Genomic DNA, 24,724 nt, shown 5'->3' on the forward strand with positions numbered 1-24,724 from the left:
GCAAATTAATTCTATGGTACCCAATTTTTCTGAAAAAGGTATAATCAAATGCTTAAAAATGCAAAATGCAATGCTACACTGACTTAAAATGAACACTATACTTAAATTAGTTTTTTCAAATATGAACGGTTATGTTCCCTTGTTAATCTTCATAAAAATCAATTTAAGGCAATTATGAAAACATATTTGAAGATTTCCTACCTGAGCAAATCACAGCAACATCTTCATGATGCCCACAGTCATGTAACCCAAACCCAGGGTGCTGGCACTGTGACAGGGAGGATTCACTTCCAGAACAGCTCACATCATCCAACCAGATGGGCCCGCTGCCCTGTCCAGAGTGGGCACTGCCTGGAGCAGCCTGAGCACTGCCACAGCCCACCTGTCTACACACCACCTCAGCATCGTTTAGGTCCCAGGAGTCATCACACACTGTTCCCCACTGGCCATCATTGTAGATCTCCACCCTGCCAGAGCACTGACCCTCTCCATTCACCAGTCTGACCTGGGCACCGGCTTCATGAAACACATGAAAACAACGTCATGAGAAACATTCACATTCTTGGGTGATTATAAGGAAGACTTTGCTAGGGGTCTTCTACATGGCACATTCATTTAAGGCATCATGCTGTGTTGCATGGATAAGCTTTAAACCCTCAGGTTGAATCTGGATTGTGACAGTGTCTACTGGCTGGTAGCTCCAAAGGGCAATAACTTTTGTTTGCAGGTTATAGGATGATTCTGTCGGTTTGGAATCCATGTTCGTTGTTATCAAGCAAACCCCACTGTTTGATTGGCCACCCTTGGACAGAATGTCAAAAACTGCAGATGAAAGGTTGTCCTCCATTGGAGCTCTGTGTCTGCTTGGCTGTAGCGTTAGGTTTGAGAAGGAGCAGCTGGCAATGTAAAGTGTGTTGGAGGGGAACCTTGGTTCACTATACTCTCTGGAATCAACATAAGCACTCTCACTTATCAACATGGCAGTGGTCGTACATTGTACAATACAAATTATGGTGTCAAAATTAGATATGCAAGCCAACATTGGTGGCAAATGTTTTTTTTTTTAAGACAAGACTTTTCTTTACATTAGCAAATTCATTTAATGGTCATGCATTTTTCTCAAGCAAGGGATTCTTTGGCAAAACTCATTGTTTTATTATATTTATTTAAGAAAAAGGGAGATGTGTAATGAAATACTTAAGAATTCAATTTGTTGTTATTGGACATGGAGAGGGTGAGATTGCATCTTATTCAAAATGGGAATAGATGCAGTTTTGTAATAAAACAAGCTGGATCTGATGGATAATGGATTTGATAGAAACGTTGTGGGCTCCTTTTCACTCAATTTTATTTAAATCTTGGGTCGACATGCACTCAGTGTCAGTCATAACAATCAATTTAAGGATATTAAGAAAACATATTTCAATATTTCCTACCTGAGCAAATCACAGCAACATCTTCATGATGACCACAGTCATGTAACCCAAACCCAGGGTGCTGGCACTGTGACAGGGAGGATTCACTTCCAGAACAGCTCACATCATCCAACCAGATGGGCCCGCTGCCCTGTCCAGAGTAGGCACTGCCTGGAGCAGCCTGAGCACTGCCACAGCCCACCTGTCTACACACCACCTCAGCATCTCTTAGGTCCCAGGAGTCATCACACACTGTTCCCCACTGGCCATCATTGTAGATCTCCACCCTGCCAGAGCACTGACCCTCTCCATTCACCAGTCTGACCTGGCCACCGGCTCCATGAAATACAAGAAAACAATGTCATGAGAAACATTCACATTCTTGGGTGATTATGAAGAAGACTTTCTTTGGGGTCTTCTACATGGCTCATTCATTTAAGGCAGCATGCTGTGTTGCATGGATGAGCCTTAAAGCCTCAGGTTGAATCTGGACTGTGCCAGTGTCTACTGGCTGGTAGCTCCAAAGGGCAATACCTTTTGTTTGCATATGCTAGGTTATAGGATGATTCTGTCAGTTTTGAATCCATGTTCGTTGTTATCAAGCAAACCCCACTGTTTGATTGGCCACCCTTGGACAGAATGTCAAAAACTGCAGATGAAAGGTTGTCCTCCATTGGAGCTCTGTGTAAGCTTGGCTGTAGTGTTAGGTATGAGAAGGAGCAGCTGGCAATGTAAAGTGTGTCGGAGGGGAACCTTGGTTCACTATACTCTCTGGAATCAAATGAAGCGCTCTCACTTATCAATTCGGCTGAGGTTGTACATTGTACATTACAAAACAGGGTTTCAAAATTATATATGAAAGCAAACACTGGCAGCAAATGTTTGAAAAAAAAACAAACAACAAAAAAATTCCCATTACTGTAGAAAATTAATTCAATGGTTCCCCATTTTTCTGAAGCAATGGATTCTTTGGCAAAACTCCATTGTTTTATATTTTTTTCATGAAAAGGGAGATGTGTAATAAAATACTTAATACTTTTTTTTTTATTGTTGTAGACTGAGAGGGTGCGATTGCATCTTATTCAAAATGGGTATAGATGTAGTTTTTTAATTAAACAAGCTGGATCTGATGGCTAATGAATTAGATAGAAACCGATATAGGCTCCTTTTCACTCAATTTTATTTACATATTTGGTAGACATGCATTCAGTGTCAGTCATAACAATCAATTTAGGGTAATGAGGAAAACATACAAAAATATTTCCTACCAGAGCAAACCACCGCAGCATCTTCATGATGACCACAGTTGTGAGACCCAAACCCAGAGTGCTGGCACTGTGACAGGGAGGATTCACTTCCAGAACAGCTCACATCATCCAACCAGATGGGCCCGCTGCCCTGTCCAGAGTGGGCACTGCCTGGAGCAGCCTGAGCACTGCCACAGCCCACCTGTCTACACACCACCTCAGCGTCGTTTAGGTCCCAGGAGTCATCACACACTGTTCCCCACTGGCCATCATTGTAGATCTCTACTCTGCCAGAGCACTGATCATCTCCACCCACCAGTCTGACCTGGGCACCGGCTACATGAAACACATGAAAACAACGTCATGAGAAACATTCACATTCTTGGGTGATTATAAGGAAGATGTTGCTTGGTGTCTTCTACATGGCTCATTCATTTAAGGCATCATGCTGTGTTGCATGGATGAGCCTTAAAGCCTCAGGTTGCATCGGGACTGTGCCAGTGTCTACTGACCGGTAGCTCCAAAGGGCAATAACTTTTGTTTGCATATGCTAGGTTATAGGAGGATTCTGTCGGTTTGTAGTGCATGTTCGTTGTTATCAAGCAAACCCCCCTGTTTGATTGACCACCATTGGTCTATGTGTCAAAAACTGCAGATGAAAGGTTGTCCTCCATTGGAGCTCTGTGTAGGTTTGGCTGTAGTGTTAGGTGTGAGAAGGAGCAGCTTTCATTGTAAAGTGTGCTGGAGCGGAACCTTGGTTCATTATTATCACTGGAATCAACAGAAGCACTCTCACCTATGAACATGGCTGTGGTCATACATTGTACAGATGTATAATAAAATACTTAAAAATTTGATTTGTTATTATTGGACACTGAGAGGGTGCGATTGCATCTTATACAAAATGGGTATAGATGTAGTTTCTTAATGAAACTAGCTGGATCTGATGACTAATGAATTAGATAAAAACAGTCATAGGCTCCTTTTCACTCAATTTTATTTCAATCTTGGGTCGTCATGCGCTCAGTTTCAGTCATAACAATCAATTTAAGGTAATAAGGAAAACATACAAAAATATTTCCTACCAGAGCAAACCACCGCAGCATCTTCATGATGACCACAGTTGTGAGACCCAAACCCAGAGTGCTGGCACTCTGACAGGGAGGATTCACTTCCAGAACAGCTCACATCATCCAACCAGATGAGCCCGCTGCCCTGTCCAGAGTGGGCACTGCCTGGAGCAGCCTGAGCACTGCCACAGCCCACCTGTCTACACACCACCTCAGCATCGTTTAGGTCCCAGGAGTCATCACACACTGTTCCCCACTGGCCATCATTGTAGATCTCCACTCTGCCAGAGCACGGATCATCTCCACCCACCAGTCTGACCTGGGCACCGGCTACATGAAATACAAGAAAACAATGTCATGAGAAGCATTCACATTCTTGGGTGATTATAAGGAAGACTTTGCTAGGGGTCTTCTACATGGCACATTCATTTAAGGCATCATGCTGTGTTGCATGGATAAGCTTTAAACCCTCAGGTTGAATCTGGATTGTGACAGTGTCTACTGGCTCGTAGCTCCAAAGGGCAATACCTTTTGTCTGCATATGCTAGGTTAAAGGAGGATTCGGTCAGTTTGGAGTGCATGTTCGTTGTTATCAAGCGAACCCCACTGTTTGACTGACCCCCCTTGGACAGTTTGTTAAATACTGCAGATGAAAGGTCCTCCATTGGAGCTCTGTGTAAGCTTGGCTGTAGTGTTAGGTATGAGAAGGAGCAGCTGGCGATGTAAAGTGTGTTGGAGGAGAACCTTGCTTCACTATACTCTCTGGAATCAAATGAAGCGCTCTCACTTATCAATACGGCTGAGGTTGTACATTGTACATTACAAAACAGGGTTTCAAAATTATATATGAAAGCAAACACTGGCAGCAAATGTTTGAAACAAAAAACAAACAACAAAAAGATTTCCATTACTCTAGGAAATTAAGTAAATGGTTCCCCATTTTTCTGAAGCAATGGATTCTTTGGCAAAACTCCATTGTTTTATTATTTTTTCATGAAAAGGGAGATGTGTAATAAAATACTTAATAATACTTTTTTTATTGTTGTACACTGAGAGGGTGCGATTGCATCTTATTCAAAATGGGTATAGATGTAGTTTTTTAATGAAACAAGCTGGATCTGATGGCTAATGAATTAGATAGAAACCGATATAGGCTCCTTTTCACTCAATTTTATTTCAATCTTGGGTCGACATGCGCTCAGTTTCAGTCATAACAATCAATTTAAGGTAATAAGGAAAACATACAAAAATATTTCCTACCAGAGCAAACCACCGCAGCATCTTCATGATGACCACAGTTGTGAGACCCAAACCCAGAGTGCTGGCACTCTGACAGGGAGGATTCACTTCCAGAACAGCTCACATCATCCAACCAGATGAGCCCGCTGCCCTGTCCAGAGTGGGCACTGCCTGGAGCAGCCTGAGCACTGCCACAGCCCACCTGTCTACACACCACCTCAGCGTCATTTAGGTCCCAGGAGTCATCACACACTGTTCCCCACTGGCCAGCATTGTAGATCTCCACCCTGCCAGAGCACTGATCATCTCCACCTACCAGTCTGACCTGGGCACCGGCTACATGAAATACAAGAAAACAATGTCATGAGAAACATTCACATTCTTGGGTGATTATGAAGAAGACTTTCTTTGGGGTCTTCCACATGGCACATTCATTTAAGGCAGAATGTTGTGTTGCATGGATGAGCCTTAAAGCCTCAGGTTGCATCTGGACTGTGCCAGTGTCTACTGGCTGGTAGCTCCAAAGGGCAATACCTTTTGTCTGCATATGCTAGGTTAAAGGAGGATTCGGTCAGTTTGGAGTGCATGTTCGTTGTTATCAAGCGAACCCCACTGTTTGACTGACCCCCCTTGGACAGTTTGTTAAATACTGCAGATGAAAGGTCCTCCATTGGAGCTCTGTGTAAGCTTGGCTGTAGTGTTAGGTATGAGAAGGAGCAGCTGGCGATGTAAAGTGTGTTGGAGGAGAACCTTGCTTCACTATACTCTCTGGAATCAAATGAAGCGCTCTCACTTATCAATACGGCTGAGGTTGTACATTGTACATTACAAAACAGGGTTTCAAAATTATATATGAAAGCAAACACTGGCAGCAAATGTTTGAAACAAAAAACAAACAACAAAAAAATTTCCATTACTCTAGGAAATTAAGTAAATGGTTCCCCATTTTTCTGAAGCAATGGATTCTTTGGCAAAACTCCATTGTTTTATTATTTTTTCATGAAAAGGGAGATGTGTAATAAAATACTTAATAATACTTTTTTTATTGTTGTACACTGAGAGGGTGCGATTGCATCTTATTCAAAATGGGTATAGATGTAGTTTTTTAATGAAACAAGCTGGATCTGATGGCTAATGAATTAGATAGAAACCGATATAGGCTCCTTTTCACTCAATTTTATTTCAATCTTGGGTCGACATGCGCTCAGTTTCAGTCATAACAATCAATTTAAGGTAATAAGGAAAACATACAAAAATATTTCCTACCAGAGCAAACCACCGCAGCATCTTCATGATGACCACAGTTGTGAGACCCAAACCCAGAGTGCTGGCACTCTGACAGGGAGGATTCACTTCCAGAACAGCTCACATCATCCAACCAGATGAGCCCGCTGCCCTGTCCAGAGTGGGCACTGCCTGGAGCAGCCTGAGCACTGCCACAGCCCACCTGTCTACACACCACCTCAGCGTCATTTAGGTCCCAGGAGTCATCACACACTGTTCCCCACTGGCCAGCATTGTAGATCTCCACCCTGCCAGAGCACTGATCATCTCCACCTACCAGTCTGACCTGGGCACCGGCTACATGAAATACAAGAAAACAATGTCATGAGAAACATTCACATTCTTGGGTGATTATGAAGAAGACTTTCTTTGGGGTCTTCCACATGGCACATTCATTTAAGGCAGAATGTTGTGTTGCATGGATGAGCCTTAAAGCCTCAGGTTGCATCTGGACTGTGCCAGTGTCTACTGGCTCGTAGCTCCAAAGGGCAATACCTTTTGTCTGCATATGCTAGGTTAAAGGAGGATTCGGTCAGTTTGGAGTGCATGTTCGTTGTTATCAAGCGAACCCCACTGTTTGACTGACCCCCCTTGGACAGTTTGTTAAATACTGCAGATGAAAGGTCCTCCATTGGAGCACTGTGTAAGCTTGGCTGTAGTGTTAGGTATGAGAAGGAGCAGCTGGCGATGTAAAGTGTGTTGGAGGAGAACCTTGCTTCACTATACTCTCTGGAATCAAATGAAGCGCTCTCACTTATCAATACGGCTGAGGTTGTACATTGTACATTACAAAACAGGGTTTCAAAATTATATATGAAAGCAAACACTGGCAGCAAATGTTTGAAACAAAAAACAAACAACAAAAAAATTTCCATTACTCTAGGAAATTAAGTAAATGGTTCCCCATTTTTCTGAAGCAATGGATTCTTTGGCAAAACTCCATTGTTTTATTATTTTTTCATGAAAAGGGAGATGTGTAATAAAATACTTAATAATACTTTTTTTATTGTTGTACACTGAGAGGGTGCGATTGCATCTTATTCAAAATGGGTATAGATGTAGTTTTTTAATGAAACAAGCTGGATCTGATGGCTAATGAATTAGATAGAAACCGATATAGGCTCCTTTTCACTCAATTTTATTTCAATCTTGGGTCGACATGCGCTCAGTTTCAGTCATAACAATCAATTTAAGGTAATAAGGAAAACATACACAAATATTTCCTACCAGAGCAAACCACCGCAGCATCTTCATGATGACCACAGTTGTGAGACCCAAACCCAGAGTGCTGGCACTCTGACAGAGAGGATTCACTTCCAGAACAGCTCACATCATCCAACCAGATGAGCCCGCTGCCCTGTCCAGAGTGGGCACTGCCTGGAGCAGCCTGAGCACTGCCACAGCCCACCTGTCTACACACCACCTCAGCGTCGTTTAGGTCCCAGGAGTCATCACACACTGTTCCCCACTGGCCAGCATTGTAGATCTCCACCCTGCCAGAGCACTGATCATCTCCACCTACCAGTCTGACCTGGGCACCGGCTCCATGAAATACAAGAAAACAATGTCATGAGAAACATTCACATTCTTGGGTGATTATGAAGAAGACTTTCTTTGGGGTCTTCTACATGGCACATTCATTTAAGGCAGAATGTTGTGTTGCATGGATGAGCCTTAAAGCCTCAGGTTGCATCTGGACTGTGCCAGTGTCTACTGGCTCGTAGCTCCAAAGGGAAATACCTTTTGTCTGCATATGCTAGGTTAAAGGAGGATTCGGTCAGTTTGGAGTGCATGTTCGTTGTTATCAAGCGAACCCCACTGTTTGACTGACCCCCCTTGGACAGTTTGTTAAATACTGCAGATGAAAGGTCCTCCATTGGAGCTCTGTGTAAGCTTGGCTGTAGTGTTAGGTATGAGAAGGAGCAGCTGGCGATGTAAAGTGTGTTGGAGGAGAACCTTGCTTCACTATACTCTCTGGAATCAAATGAAGCGCTCTCACTTATCAATACGGCTGAGGTTGTACATTGTACATTACAAAACAGGGTTTCAAAATTATATATGAAAGCAAACACTGGCAGCAAATGTTTGAAACAAAAAACAAACAACAAAAAGATTTCCATTACTCTAGGAAATTAAGTAAATGGTTCCCCATTTTTCTGAAGCAATGGATTCTTTGGCAAAACTCCATTGTTTTATTATTTTTTCATGAAAAGGGAGATGTGTAATAAAATACTTAATAATACTTTTTTTATTGTTGTACACTGAGAGGGTGCGATTGCATCTTATTCAAAATGGGTATAGATGTAGTTTTTTAATGAAACAAGCTGGATCTGATGGCTAATGAATTAGATAGAAACCGATATAGGCTCCTTTTCACTCAATTTTATTTCAATCTTGGGTCGACATGCGCTCAGTTTCAGTCATAACAATCAATTTAAGGTAATAAGGAAAACATACAAAAATATTTCCTACCAGAGCAAACCACCGCAGCATCTTCATGATGACCACAGTTGTGAGACCCAAACCCAGAGTGCTGGCACTCTGACAGGGAGGATTCACTTCCAGAACAGCTCACATCATCCAACCAGATGGTCCCGCTGCCCTGTCCAGAGTGGGCACTGCCTGGAGCAGCCTGAGCACTGCCACAGCCCACCTGTCTACACACCACCTCAGCGTCGTTTAGGTCCCAGGAGTCATCACACACTGTTCCCCACTGGCCAGCATTGTAGATCTCCACCCTGCCAGAGCACTGATCATCTCCACCTACCAGTCTGACCTGGGCACCGGCTCCATGAAATACAAGAAAACAATGTCATGAGAAACATTCACATTCTTGGGTGATTATGAAGAAGACTTTCTTTGGGGTCTTCTACATGGCACATTCATTTAAGGCAGAATGTTGTGTTGCATGGATGAGCCTTAAAGCCTCAGGTTGCATCTGGACTGTGCCAGTGTCTACTGGCTCGTAGCTCCAAAGGGCAATACCTTTTGTCTGCATATGCTAGGTTAAAGGAGGATTCGGTCAGTTTGGAGTGCATGTTCGTTGTTATCAAGCGAACCCCACTGTTTGACTGACCCCCCTTGGACAGTTTGTTAAATACTGCAGATGAAAGGTCCTCCATTGGAGCTCTGTGTAAGCTTGGCTGTAGTGTTAGGTATGAGAAGGAGCAGCTGGCGATGTAAAGTGTGTTGGAGGAGAACCTTGCTTCACTATACTCTCTGGAATCAAATGAAGCGCTCTCACTTATCAATACGGCTGAGGTTGTACATTGTACATTACAAAACAGGGTTTCAAAATTATATATGAAAGCAAACACTGGCAGCAAATGTTTGAAACAAAAAACAAACAACAAAAAGATTTCCATTACTCTAGGAAATTAAGTAAATGGTTCCCCATTTTTCTGAAGCAATGGATTCTTTGGCAAAACTCCATTGTTTTATTATTTTTTCATGAAAAGGGAGATGTGTAATAAAATGCTTAATAATACTTTTTTTATTGTTGTACACTGAGAGGGTGCGATTGCATCTTATTCAAAATGGGTATAGATGTAGTTTTTTAATGAAACAAGCTGGATCTGATGGCTAATGAATTAGATAGAAACCGATATAGGCTCCTTTTCACTCAATTTTATTTCAATCTTGGGTCGACATGCGCTCAGTTTCAATCATAACAATCAATTTAAGGTAATAAGGAAAACATACAAAAATATTTCCTACCAGAGCAAACCACCGCAGCATCTTCATGATGACCACAGTTGTGAGACCCAAACCCAGAGTGCTGGCACTCTGACAGGGAGGATTCACTTCCAGAACAGCTCACATCATCCAACCAGATGAGCCCGCTGCCCTGTCCAGAGTGGGCACTGCCTGGAGCAGCCTGAGCACTGCCACAGCCCACCTGTCTACACACCACCTCAGCGTCATTTAGGTCCCAGGAGTCATCACACACTGTTCCCCACTGGCCAGCATTGTAGATATCCACCCTGCCAGAGCACTGATCATCTCCACCTACCAGTCTGACCTGGGCACCGGCTACATGAAATACAAGAAAACAATGTCATGAGAAACATTCACATTCTTGGGTGATTATGAAGAAGACTTTCTTTGGGGTCTTCCACATGGCACATTCATTTAAGGCAGAATGTTGTGTTGCATGGATGAGCCTTAAAGCCTCAGGTTGCATCTGGACTGTGCCAGTGTCTACTGGCTCGTAGCTCCAAAGGGCAATACCTTTTGTCTGCATATGCTAGGTTAAAGGAGGATTCGGTCAGTTTGGAGTGCATGTTCGTTGTTATCTAGCGAACCCCACTGTTTGACTGACCCCCCTTGGACAGTTTGTTAAATACTGCAGATGAAAGGTCCTCCATTGGAGCTCTGTGTAAGCTTGGCTGTAGTGTTAGGTATGAGAAGGAGCAGCTGGCGATGTAAAGTGTGTTGGAGGAGAACCTTGCTTCACTATACTCTCTGGAATCAAATGAAGCGCTCTCACTTATCAATACGGCTGAGGTTGTACATTGTACATTACAAAACAGGGTTTCAAAATTATATATGAAAGCAAACACTGGCAGCAAATGTTTGAAACAAAAAACAAACAACAAAAAAATTTCCATTACTCTAGGAAATTAAGTAAATGGTTCCCCATTTTTCTGAAGCAATGGATTCTTTGGCAAAACTCCATTGTTTTATTATTTTTTCATGAAAAGGGAGATGTGTAATAAAATACTTAATAATACTTTTTTTATTGTTGTACACTGAGAGGGTGCGATTGCATCTTATTCAAAATGGGTATAGATGTAGTTTTTTAATGAAACAAGCTGGATCTGATGGCTAATGAATTAGATAGAAACCGATATAGGCTCCTTTTCACTCAATTTTATTTCAATCTTGGGTCGACATGCGCTCAGTTTCAGTCATAACAATCAATTTAAGGTAATAAGGAAAACATACAAAAATATTTCCTACCAGAGCAAACCACCGCAGCATCTTCATGATGACCACAGTTGTGAGACCCAAACCCAGAGTGCTGGCACTCTGACAGGGAGGATTCACTTCCAGAACAGCTCACATCATCCAACCAGATGGTCCCGCTGCCCTGTCCAGAGTGGGCACTGCCTGGAGCAGCCTGAGCACTGCCACAGCCCACCTGTCTACACACCACCTCAGCGTCGTTTAGGTCCCAGGAGTCATCACACACTGTTCCCCACTGGCCAGCATTGTAGATCTCCACCCTGCCAGAGCACTGATCATCTCCACCTACCAGTCTGACCTGGGCACCGGCTCCATGAAATACAAGAAAACAATGTCATGAGAAACATTCACATTCTTGGGTGATTATGAAGAAGACTTTCTTTGGGGTCTTCTACATGGCACATTCATTTAAGGCAGAATGTTGTGTTGCATGGATGAGCCTTAAAGCCTCAGGTTGCATCTGGACTGTGCCAGTGTCTACTGGCTCGTAGCTCCAAAGGGCAATACCTTTTGTCCGCATATGCTAGGTTATAGGAGGATTCGGTCAGTTTGGAGTGCATGTTCGTTGTTATCAAGCGAACCCCACTGTTTGACTGACCCCCCTTGGACAGTTTGTTAAATACTGCAGATGAAAGGTCCTCCATTGGAGCTCTGTGTAAGCTTGGCTGTAGTGTTAGGTATGAGAAGGAGCAGCTGGCGATGTAAAGTGTGTTGGAGGAGAACCTTGCTTCACTATACTCTCTGGAATCAAATGAAGCGCTCTCACTTATCAATACGGCTGAGGTTGTACATTGTACATTACAAAACAGGGTTTCAAAATTATATATGAAAGCAAACACTGGCAGCAAATGTTTGAAACAAAAAACAAACAACAAAAAAATTTCCATTACTCTAGGAAATTAAGTAAATGGTTCCCCATTTTTCTGAAGCAATGGATTCTTTGGCAAAACTCCCATTGTTTTATTATTTTTTAATGAAAAGGGAGATGTGTAATAAAATGCTTAATAATACTTTTTTTATTGTTGTACACTGAGAGGGTGCGATTGCATCTTATTCAAAATGGGTATAGACGTAGTTTTTTAATGAAACAAGCTGGACCTGATGGCTAATGAATTAGATAGAAACAGTTATAGGCTCCTTTTCACTCAATTTTATTTAAATATTTGATAGACATGTATTAGGTGTCAGTCATAACAATCAATTTAAGGTAATAAGGAAAACATACAAAAATATTTCCTACCAGAGCAAACCACCGCAGCATCTTCTGGGTGAGTACAGTCATGTGACCCAAACCCAGAGTGTCTACACTCTGACAGGGAGGATTCGTTTCCAGAACACCTCACATCATCCAACCAGATGGGCCCGCTGCCCTGTCCAGAGTGGGCACTGCCTGGAGCAGCCTGAGCACTGCCACAGCCCACCTGTCTACACACCACCTCAGCATCGTTTAGGTCCCAGGAGTCATCACACACTGTTCCCCACTGGCCATCATTGTAGATCTCTACTCTGCCAGAGCACTGATCATCTCCACCTACCAGTCTGACCTGGGCACCGGCTACATGAAAAACATGAAAACAACGTCATGAGAAACATTCACATTCTTAGGTGATTATGAAGAAGAGTTTCCTTGGGGTCTTCTACATGGCGCATTCATTTAAGGCAGCATTTTGTGTTGCATGGATGAGCCTTAAAGCCTCAGGTTGCATCTGGACCATGCCAGTGTCTACTGGCTCGTAGCTCCAAAGGGCAATACCTTTTGTCTGCATATGCTAGGTTAAAGGAGGATTTGGTCAGTTTGGAGTGCATGTTCGTTGTTATCAAGCGAACCCCACTGTTTAATTGACCCCCCTTGGACAGTATGTTAAATACTGCAGATGAAAGGTTGTCCTCCATTGAAGCTCTGTGTAAGCTTGGCTGTAGTGTTCGGAATGAGAAGGAGCAGCTGGCGATGTAAAGTGTTGTTGGAGGGGAACCTTGCTTCACTATACTCTCTGGAATCAAATGAAGGGCTCTCACTTATCAACACGGCTGAGGTCCTACATTGTACATTACAAAACAGGGTTTCAAAATTATATATGAAAGCAAACACTGGCAGCAAATATTTGAAACCAAAAAAAACAACAAAAAAAATTTCCGTTACTCTAGGAAATTAAGTAAATGGTTCCCAATTTTTCTGAAGCAAGGGATTCGTTGGCAAACCTCCATTATTTTATTATTTTTTCATGAAAAGGGAGATGAGTAATAAAATACTTAATAATAAAACATTTTTATTGTTGTACACTGAGAGGGTGCGATTGCATCTTATACAAAATGGGTATAGATGTAGTTTCTTAATGAAACAAGCTGGATCTGATGACTAATGAAATAGATAAAAACAGTCATAGGCTCCTTTTCACTCAATTTTATTTCAATCTTGGGTCGACATGCGCTCAGTTTCAGTCATAACAATCAATTTAAGGTAATAAGGAAAACATACAAAAATATTTCCTACCAGAGCAAACCACCGCAGCATCTTCATGATGACCACAGTTGTGAGACCCAAACCCAGAGTGCTGGCACTCTGACAGGGAGGATTCACTTCCAGAACAGCTCACATCATCCAACCAGATGAGCCCGCTGCCCTGTCCAGAGTGGGCACTGCCTGGAGCAGACAGAGCACTGCCACAGCCCACCTGTCTACACACCACCTCAGCGTCGTTTAGGTCCCAGGAGTCATCACACACTGTTCCCCACTGGCCAGCATTGTAGATCTCCACCCTGCCAGAGCACTGATCATCTCCACCTACCAGTCTGACCTGGCCACCGGCTCCATGAAATACAAGAAAACAATGTCATGAGAAACATTCACATTCTTGGGTGATTATGAAGAAGACTTTCTTTGGGGTCTTCTACATGGCACATTCATTTAAGGCAGAATGTTGTGTTGCATGGATGAGCCTTAAAGCCTCAGGTTGCATCTGGACTGTGCCAGTGTCTACTGGCTCGTAGCTCCAAAGGGCAATACCTTTTGTCTGCATATGCTAGGTTAAAGGAGGATTCGGTCAGTTTGGAGTGCATGTTCGTTGTTATCAAGCGAACCCCACTGTTTAATTGACCCCCCTTGGACAGTATGTTAAATACTGCAGATGAAAGGTTGTCCTCCATTGAAGCTCTGTGTAAGCTTGGCTGTAGTGTTCGGAATGAGAAGGAGCAGCTGGCGATGTAAAGTGTTGTTGGAGGGGAACCTTGCTTCACTATACTCTCTGGAATCAAATGAAGGGCTCTCACTTATCAACACGGCTGAGGTCCTACATTGTACATTACAAAACGGTTTCAAAATTATATATGAAAGCAAACACTGGCAGCAAATATTTGAAACCAAAAAAAATAACAAAAAAAAATTTCCGTTACTTCAGCAAATTAATTAAATGGTTCCCAATTTTTCTGAAGCAAGGGATTCGTTGGCAAACCTCCATTATTTTATTATTTTTTCATGAAAAGGGAGATGAGTAATAAAATACTTAATAATAAAACATTTTTATTGTTGTACACTGAGAGGGTGCGATTGCATCTTATACAAAATGGGTATAGATGTAGTTTTTTAATGAAACAAGCTGGATCTGATGACTAATGAAATAGATAAAAACAGTCATAGGCACTTTTTCACTCAATTTTATTTAAATTTTGGGTCGACATGCGCTCAGTTTCAGTCATAACAATCAATTTAAGGTAATAAGGAAAACATACAAAAATATTTCCTACCAGTGCAAACCACAGCCGCATCTTCATGATGACCACAGTTGTGAGACCCAAACCCAGAGTGCTGGCACTCTGACAGGGAGGATTCATTTCCAGAACATCTCACATCATCCAACCAGATGAGCCCGCTGCCCTGTCCAGAGTGGGCACTGCCTGGAGCAGCCTGTGCACTGCCACATCCCACCTGTCTACACACCACCTCAGCATCGTTTAGGTCCCAGGAGTCATCACACACTGTTCCCCACTGGCCAGCATTGTAGATCTCCACTCTGCCAGAGCACAAATCATTTCCACCCACCAGTCTGACTGGGGCACTGGGAAATGGGGGATTGTCTATATGAAACACATAACAAAAACTTTCATGAAAAGATTCACATTCTTGGATGATAATAAAGAAGACTTTCCTTGGGATCTTGTACACGACACATTCATTTAAGGCAGCTTGTTGTGTTGCATGGATAAACCTCACAGCCTCAGATTGAATCAGGACCGTGCCCGTGCCACCATAGGGCAATAACTGCTGATTGTATCGGCCAGCTTATGAGAGGATTCAGTCAGTTAGGGGACTGTATTCGTCCCTCTCTAGTGACCGACAGTGATTGATCGGGTGCTGATGGATTGTATATCAAAGTCACATACGAAAGATCTTCAACTGATGGCTGAGAGCTTGGCTGTACAGTACAGTGTGAAAAGGAAAAGCTGGTGAAACCACATTATTTTGATTTTGTACCTTCGCTTGTCTGTCTTCTTAGTTATTGAATTTTTGATAATTCTTCTGATCATGCTGCATGTATCTGCCTGTCTTGATTCCGACAATTGCCTGTCCTTGGTTTACGTTTTGGATCAGCCCCTTGTTTATTAAAAACCTGCAATTTTTCACGTTTTCCCTGAGTCTGCGTTTGGTTCTCTCTGCCTGATTCCTCACAGAATTTATTTGAATTGCACCATATTTGTTTCTGTCAAACTAACAACAAATGAAGAATATTCAAACAAGAAGTGTTTGATACTAACTCGAAAATATTAACTAATGATTACAAGACCAATCAACAAACAAAATAACCCGATAGTTTCCTCAGCTACTGTGGTAAGCAAAACATTATGTCAAAGTGAAGTTGAACTTTCTACCTTTTGGATATAAAATGTCATTACTTTGCAACTTCATCCTATTAGACATTTGTGTGAAATGATGTCATAATTAGCATATGAACTCTTGAGTTATGGCCAGAAACGTATTTTTTGAGGTCACAGTAACCTTGACCTTTGACCAGCAAATTCAAATCAGTTCATACTTGAGTCCAAGTGGATATTTGTGCCAAATCTGAAGAAATTTCCTTTAGGTGTTCCTGAGGTATCACATTCATATGAATGACAGGAAGTCAAAGGGACCTTGACCTTTGACTACCTAAATCTTGCCTGTTCATCCATGAGTCCAAGTGGATGTTTCTGGCTAATTTCAAGAAAATCCCTCAAGGCGTTCCTGACTTATCACATTCATAAGAATGACGTGAGGTCACAGTGACCTTGACATTTGACGACCAAAATCCAATCACTTCATCCCTGAGTCTGATTGGACGTTTCTGCCAAATTTGAAGAAATTTGCCTTGGGCCTTCCTGAGATATCACAGGAATGGGCTGGATAGACAGAAGGACAGACGGACAACCCAAAACCAAAATGCCTTCGGCCGTGCCTTCATAAAAAGTCATGAAAAATGTATATAAATTTGGAGACATGATAAAATGGTTAAATATTTTATTTGTAATCGTCTTGCGCATAGAGGATGAGATCAAGCTTTATTTAACGCCCATATAATGTTAAGATTTCATGACCGGTTTTATGTTCACAGTCAAATTGAGCCCAACAGTTTAAATAAACACAAAAATATTGTAATAGAAACAGTTTGAGACATAGTGTGCCACCTTCTTATTTTCTCCCAAATTATAAGCCTTCTATCCATAGATATGAAAAATCAATGGGAAACATCTCATTTTAGAGCCTAAGGAACAGTAAGTGAAAGTTTGGCACCTGTACGGGAAAGTGCCACCAGAATAATTCACAAAGAAATCTGAGAAAAAAATGTAAATCATCGTATTTTGTTTTTACATTTTCAACAGTTACAGAGGGTCAAAATAACACCGCAGAAAAGATTTGTATGCCAAGTTAGTACAGGACTTTGCATAGCATTATGTTTATTGCATGTTTACCACTTAATCCCACCAAATTAGAAAATGTAAAACATCATACAGTATCAATAAGAAAAAGTGTTAACTGTTTTTTAAGTGATGTTAAACATTGAATGGGGTAAAATTGGCCCCAAACATAATATGAAGGTTAAAAGCGATAAAGATTTTGATGGATCTGGTGATATTTAAATCTTGGATTGACAGGCACCCTGTATTGTTACATTGAATCATTATGCACAGGTAATGCTTGGAATTCTTTTTACAGAAAAGAGTATAAATATCTTAACAATTGAAGGCAGTTATGAAAACATCAGAGATTTTCCTACCTGAGCAAACCACAGCAGCATCTTCTGGGTGAGTACAGTCATGTGACCCAAACCCAGAGTGTCTACACTCTGACAGGGAGGATTCATTTCCAGAACACCTCACATCATCCAACCAGATGGGCCCGCTGCCCTCTCCAGAATGGGCACTGCCTGGAGCAGCCTGAGCACTGCCACAGCCCACCTGTCTACACACCACCTCAGCATCATTTAGGTCCCAGGAGTCATCACACACTGTTCCCCACTGGCCATCATTGTAGATCTCCACTCTGCCAGAGCACAAATCATTTCCACCCACCAGTCTGACTGGGGCACTGGGAAATGGGGGATTGTCTATATGAAACACATAACAAAAACTTTCATGAAAAGATTCACATTCTTGGATGATAATAAAGAAGACTTTCCTTGGGATCTTCTACACGACACATTCATTTAAGGCAGCATGTTGTGTTGCATGGATAAACCTCACAGCCTCAGATTGAATCAGGACCGTGCCCGTGCCACCATAGGGCAATAACTGCTGATTGCATCGGCCAGCTTATGACAGGATTCAGTCAGTTAGGGGACTGTATTCGTCCCTCTCTAGTGACCGACAGTGATTGATCGGGTGCTGATGGATTGTATATCAAAGTCACATACGAAAGATCTTCAACCGATGGCTGAGAGCTTGGCTGTACAGTACAGTGTGAAAAGGAGAAGCTGGTGAAACCACATTATTTTGATTTTGTACCTTCGCTTATCTGTCTTCTTAGTTATTGAATTTTTGATAATTCTTCTGATCATGCTGCATGTATCTGCCTGTCTTGATTCCGACAATTGCCTGTCCTTGGTTTACGTTTTGGATCAGCCCCTTGTTTATTAAAAACCTGCAATTTTTCACGTTTTCCCTGAGTCTGCGTTTGGTTCTCTCTGCCTGATTCCTCACAGAATTTATTTGAATTGCACCATATTTGTTTCTGTCAAACTAACAACAAATGAAGAATATTCAAACAAGAAGTGTTTGATACTAACTCGAAAATATAAACTAATGATAACAAGACCAATCAACAAACAAAATAACCCCTGATCGTTTCCTCAGCTACTGTGGTAAGCAAAACATTATGTCAAAGTGAAGTTGAACTTTCTACCTTTTGGATATAAAATGTCATTACTTTGCAACTTCATCCTATTAGACATTTGTGTGAAATGATGTCATAATTAGCATATGAACTCTTGAGTTATGGCCAGAAACGTATTTTTTGAGGTCACAGTAACCTTGACCTTTGACCAGCAAATTCAAATCAGTTCATACTTGAGTCCAAGTGGATATTTGTGCCAAATCTGAAGAAATTTCCTTTAGGTGTTCCTGAGGTATCACATTCATATGAATGACAGGAAGTCAAAGGGACCTTGACCTTTGACTACCTAAATCTTGCCTGTTCATCCATGAGTCCAAGTGGATGTTTCTGGCTAATTTCAAGAAAATCCCTCAAGGCGTTCCTGACTTATCACATTCATAAGAATGACGTGAGGTCACAGTGACCTTGACATTTGACGACCAAAATCCAATCACTTCATCCCTGAGTCTGATTGGACGTTTCTGCCAAATTTGAAGAAATTTGCCTTGGGCCTTCCTGAGATATCACAGGAATGGGCTGGATAGACAGAAGGACAGACGGACAACCCAAAACCAAAATGCCTTCGGCCGTGCCTTCATAAAAAGTCATGAAAAATGTATATAAATTTGGAGACATGATAAAATGGTTAAATATTTTATTTGTAATCGTCTTGCGCATAGAGGATGAGATCAAGCTTTATTTAACGCCCATATAATGTTAAGATTTCATGACCGGTTTTATGTTCACAGTCAAATTGAGCCCAACAGTTTAAATAAACACAAAAATATTGTAATAGAAACAGTTTGAGACATAGTGTGCCACCTTCTTATTTTCTCCCAAATTATAAGCCTTCTATCCATAGATATGAAAAATCAATGGGAAACATCTCATTTTAGAGCCTAAGGAACAGTAAGTGAAAGTTTGGCACCTGTACGGGAAAGTGCCACCAGAATAATTCACAAAGAAATCTGAGAAAAAAATGTAAATCATCGTATTTTGTTTTTACATTTTCAACAGTTACAGAGGGTCAAAATAACACCGCAGAAAAGATTTGTATGCCAAGTTAGTACAGGACTTTGCATAGCATTATGTTTATTGCATGTTTACCACTTAATCCCACCAAATTAGAAAATGTAAAACATCATACAGTATCAATAAGAAAAAGTGTTAACTGTTTTTTAAGTGATGTTAAACATTGAATGGGGTAAAATTGGCCCCAAACATAATATGAAGGTTAAAAGCGATAAAGATTTTGATGGATCTGGTGATATTTAAATCTTGGATTGACAGGCACCCTGTATTGTTACATTGAATCATTATGCACAGGTAATGCTTGGAATTCTTTTTACAGAAAAGAGTATAAATATCTTAACAATTGAAGGCAGTTATGAAAACATCAGAGATTTTCCTACCTGAGCAAACCACAGCAGCATCTTCTGGGTGAGTACAGTCATGTGACCCAAACCCAGAGTGTCTACACTCTGACAGGGAGGATTCATTTCCAGAACACCTCACATCATCCAACCAGATGGGCCCGCTGCCCTCTCCAGAATGGGCACTGCCTGGAGCAGCCTGAGCACTGCCACAGCCCACCTGTCTACACACCACCTCAGCATCGTTTAGGTCCCAGGAGTCATCACACACTGTTCCCCACTGGCCATCATTGTAGATCTCCACTCTGCCAGAGCACGAATCATTTCCACCCACCAGTCTGACTGGGGCACTGGGAAACAGGGCACTGGCTATATGAAACACATAACAAAAACTGTCATGAAAAGATTCACATTCTTGGATGATTATGAAGACAATTTTCTTTGGGGTCTTCTACATGGCACAATCATTTAAGGCAGCATGTTATGTTTCATTGATCAGCCTCACAGCCTCAGCTTGAATTAGGACCGTGCCTGTGCCACCATAGGGCAATAACTGCTGACTGCATCGGGCAGTTCATGAGAGGATTCATTCAGTTAGGGGACTGTATTCATCCCTCTCTTGTGACTGACACTGATTGATCGGGTGCCAATGGATTGTATGTCAAATCTGCATAGGTAAGATCTTCCACTGATGCCACTCTGAAAGCTTTGCTGTACTTTGCTGTGTCAAAAGGAGAAGCTGGTGACACCAAATGTTTCAGAGGACTGAAACCGTGGTTGTCTACACCCTCATGAGTAAGCAGTGGCATTCATGCACATGAATGTGGCTGTAATTGCAGATTGAATATTGCAAATAATTCGATTTTTTCTGGTCCACATTGACACCAACAAAGACTTTCCTTTACAGTAGCATATAAATTTGGCCTCATCACATTTTTCTCAAGCAAAGGTTTCTTTGTCAAAATGTTAATTTATTTTCAGAATTAAAAAAAAAATTACCTTTCATTTCAACCTTTTGCATGATGAACAAAACTAACATCAACACATTCCACGAAAAATCAACCAGAGGTCAGGGAGTTGACCACTCCAATTTTGCCCAAAGTTTGTAAAAATGTACCATTTATATTCAATAAAGAACATCCAAAACTTTAGCCCCATTGGATTAAGGGTGGTAAGCAAAAAGTTACTTGTGAGTGGAAACTGGGTTTGGGGTTGTGAACTCCAGTTTTACTAATAATTCTCTAATAATATTTGTTGGCTTATTACAACAAAACTGAGAGTATATATTTTGGTTAAGAACAACCACCAGGAAAATGAAGTCATAGATAATTTATTCAAAAATTATACAATGCCAAAGTTGGGTATGTGCAGAAAATCCAAGTCAAGTCAATGGTAAGTAAGGAGGTTTCCAGTCAAAATGAAACTTGTTCGACAAAAGGTATAATAGGCATAATTATATACTAAAAAATTGATACTGCAATGCCTTATATGTTTTAATCAGTCCAAACAGGACCATTTACGATCAGGTGCCGGGACCAAAGAGCCAATCGCAGCCTAGAACAGGTGTCTTTATTAGACGACACGGTGATCAGACAGGCAGTGGTTGAATAACAGCAGACAGGCACAATGGGGGTAATTAAGTTCACAGTCAAAATAACAAGCAAAAGTCAAAACACGAGAAGGCAGTCCAAACATGCAAAGGTACCAAATGTAATCCAATAATCAAAATCGAATGAGGCAGGCAAAGTCCATTTACAGATCCAAGTTCAGTTTATTTAATTTAAGAGATTTAAGATACGTTTTACCTGGGTCATTAGTTAAAATGGCCGATAGCAATAGGAGTAACAGTGCAGCTCCCGAGATCATCATTCTTCAGACTTGATTCTCCAATGACCATGCAAAATCTAGTGGAAAAAAATCAAAGGCATCCACAAAGACCTTTGTAACTAATTATATCATTTCAGTTTCTTTTCTATAAAACATTTTTCACGGAATAATTTACACAAAACACATAAGTACTCATTATTATGCACTTACCAATCAATCCCCAAAGTCGTCTGTGAGTCACCTCTGAGCACAGGTATTTACAGTTTTCTGTGATACCGCATTGTGGCTTTTAAATATTGGCATTAACAAGCTGTACAGGTCTATCTAATAAATTGCTCATCGAGTGTATACAGTATATCTAGGTCAAACCAATTTGACAATTACATTAAACTGTTGAATATAAGATATGTAAAACATTGACTTTGTCTGTATAATGCCACCTGACATGGTGAATCCTCCAGTCGGCATGGTGGTTCCTGAGGCCCACACTGGTCACCTCTAAATGGACTATTTATTATTATAGACACCTTGCACTATTTATTATTATGGACTATCTATTATTATGGACACCTTGCACTTTTATACTTTCATACTCTCATATGTTGACACACATAACTGTTCTTAACATACTATATTAGTATTCTTAGTATTTGTTATGTTCCTGTGTTCTGTGTGTTAGTTTATCATTGTTTATTATCTTTAGTCTTGTAATTTATTATTTCTCATATTTATGTCTGGTGTTCTACTCGTCTTCCCCTGTGATGTCTGAGTCTGAATGTTTACAAGCCCAGTCACTCCCCTGTCTGCGTGCCCCGCTATTCGGGTGTTTACGGTAGTTCCGGGGTTCAATCTTCTTTCCAATCTTGCATTCCTTCCTGCTTTCTCTCCATTTCATGTTTGTACATAGCACTAATATACTAATCCCAACTAACATATAATTTCTACAGTACTAATTATACTAACACACTAATATGTTTGTCAAACTAACAAACTAACATTCACTAGTTTTGGGTATTTGTAATTTAAATCACTTCACTAACTTACTAACGCATCTCCAGTTTCAATTCAGTTCTGTAATCACACGTTTTCGTTTCCCCCTTGTTATTGTCCTATTACCCTTTCATGTGTTTCACCTGATGTTTATTTGTTAGACTGCCCTCACTCCCATGCCCCGCCTAGTTTGTCTCATTCCCCTGTGTATTTATACCTGTCCTTTTCAGTTGCACGCGGCTAGTTCGTCTTGTCCTGTTTTCTTGTCCTGAGCCCTTGATCCCTTCCCCCAGTTCTAGCCCCCTTGCCCTTGCCCTTGCCCTTGCCCTTGCCCTTGCCCATCTGGTTTTGACCCCTGCCTGCTTCCCTGGACTATTCTTTCTTTGTTGTGGATTGTTGTACCTCTGCCTTATTGGATTGACCCCCCAGTTTTTGACCCTGGCCTGTTTTTTGACTACGCTCTGTCTGCCCCTTCACCTGTGAGTAAACTTGCCATTTTTCTCCACCAATGTCTGCTTTTGGTTCCTCTGTTCCCCCCGGCATAACAGTATTTCTATCTATTGTGTTCCCCCTATGTTCCTTTCCTTATTCCTTTTATTCTATTAACCTCTGCTGCTATGAGACTGAAATTTCCCCACGGAGATACATAAAGTGCTATCTCTTATCCCTATCTCTAAAACATTTAATGTGTCTCCTCCAAAAAGTTATGACTTATGACTTCAATTCTCCGGCAGATGGTGACAATACAGCTCCATGAACGTACTGAAGCTCATTACCATCACCAGCGCAATTTTTTTTTATTTTACAATTTGTTTTTACAAAAGTAATAAAATGACTTAACTGATTATTGTCTGTGAGGAATTATGGGTTATACTCCGCTGTAAACGCAATTTATAACTTTTTTTTACACACTTTCTGCCATCAACACAAAGATGCACACGGTAGTTAAGTATCACCACTTTTCTTAACACAGGCATGAAATTGTCACATCCAAAATAAAATGGTTGCGCTGATTTATTTATTATTCTTTCTGTTATAGTTTTTCTTCTAAAGAATCTCATAAATAAGAAATCCCTTTGAAAATCCATCCAACGTATTTTCTTCTGTCAGAACCGTTATTATGAGCATGTTTTAAATCCCCATGAAACCTGTAGCTCTACTTTAAACGAGCAATTCTATAACAACGAAATGCTTACGCAGGTTCAGGATCAACAATGGGTTGCGCACCATTCTGCCTATTTCACTTCAACGGGTCTTAAATATACTGATGGTGGACTTGAGTGCCCTGTAATAAATAATACATTAAGATTTTTATTTGATATAAACAAACACTTCATTTTCGAAGGCATTATCGCAAGAGACAAAATAACAAAATCAGCCAACACTTCAAGAAGAGAGAGATCATCAGTAAAGATGATAGTTATTGGTGTTTTCTTATTTAATTATTTAATGATTTATTCTTGTCAAATAACTAGATTATATGTTCATTTTTGTTATGAGTGAACGCTATGTGTATATATATGTATAGTGTGTAAGGGAGTGGGGTCGGAGGACCAAACACGACCGAGAGGGGTTCGAAAAGTAAGTACAAATATGTTCTAGATGTATCCCTAGAGACAAGGGATACGACCTAGAGGATGAAGGGGGAAACGAAAAAGGGAATAAGTAACTCCGCGGTACTTCGCCAACCAAAAGAACAACCTATCAAAACGGTTGAGGAGTCTAATCTGACTCCAGCGAGGAACTCACTCAAGCAAGGAAATCACAGATTATTTAGCCTATATGTCTAAGTTAATTTATAACTGCCGTGTGCACTTAGGTATATGGTGATGACTGACATAATAGTGTTGTAATCCTGTTTAATAGATCACTGCAGAAACGGTGTAGAAAATGAAGTCAAAAAACTTTTCCAAAAAACTAAAGAATAGCCGTCTACTTGAAATAATGTTGAAATAACACCATGTATCCCATT

General features: G+C 41.0%; 1 protein-coding gene across 1 annotated transcript; it reads right to left on the reverse strand.

The window, feature by feature from the left end:
* Positions 1 to 210: 210 nt before the first annotated feature.
* Positions 211 to 22,043, reverse strand: LOC133121342 (deleted in malignant brain tumors 1 protein-like). The gene is made up of 16 exons (XM_061230543.1): positions 22,039 to 22,043; positions 17,469 to 17,779; positions 15,797 to 15,811; positions 14,965 to 15,267; positions 13,715 to 14,029; positions 12,464 to 12,778; positions 12,313 to 12,321; positions 11,203 to 11,532; positions 9,973 to 10,287; positions 8,728 to 9,042; positions 7,468 to 7,797; positions 6,223 to 6,552; positions 4,978 to 5,307; positions 3,748 to 4,062; positions 444 to 516; positions 211 to 268 (listed from the first exon to the last, which is right to left on the reverse strand). The coding sequence occupies exons 1-16, from the start codon at positions 22,041 to 22,043 to the stop codon at positions 211 to 213; spliced, it is 3,669 nt and encodes a 1,222-aa protein (XP_061086527.1).
* Positions 22,044 to 24,724: the final 2,681 nt, after the last annotated feature.

The sequence above is a fragment of the Conger conger genome, chromosome 2, assembly GCF_963514075.1.
Source record: "Conger conger chromosome 2, fConCon1.1, whole genome shotgun sequence".
NCBI lineage: Eukaryota > Metazoa > Chordata > Actinopteri > Anguilliformes > Congridae > Conger > Conger conger.

What these genes read in the sequence shown, in the direction of transcription:
- LOC133121342 (XM_061230543.1), bottom strand. An exon ending in TGCTGCGGTGGTTTGCTCTG is followed by an intron (nt 7,798 to 8,727) that starts GTAGGAAATATT and finishes TATTTCATGGAG; the next exon opens with CCGGTGCCCAGGTCAGACTG. An exon ending in CTCTGGTAGGAAATATTTTT is followed by an intron (nt 5,308 to 6,222) that starts GTATGTTTTCCT and finishes TATTTCATGTAG; the next exon opens with CCGGTGCCCAGGTCAGACTG.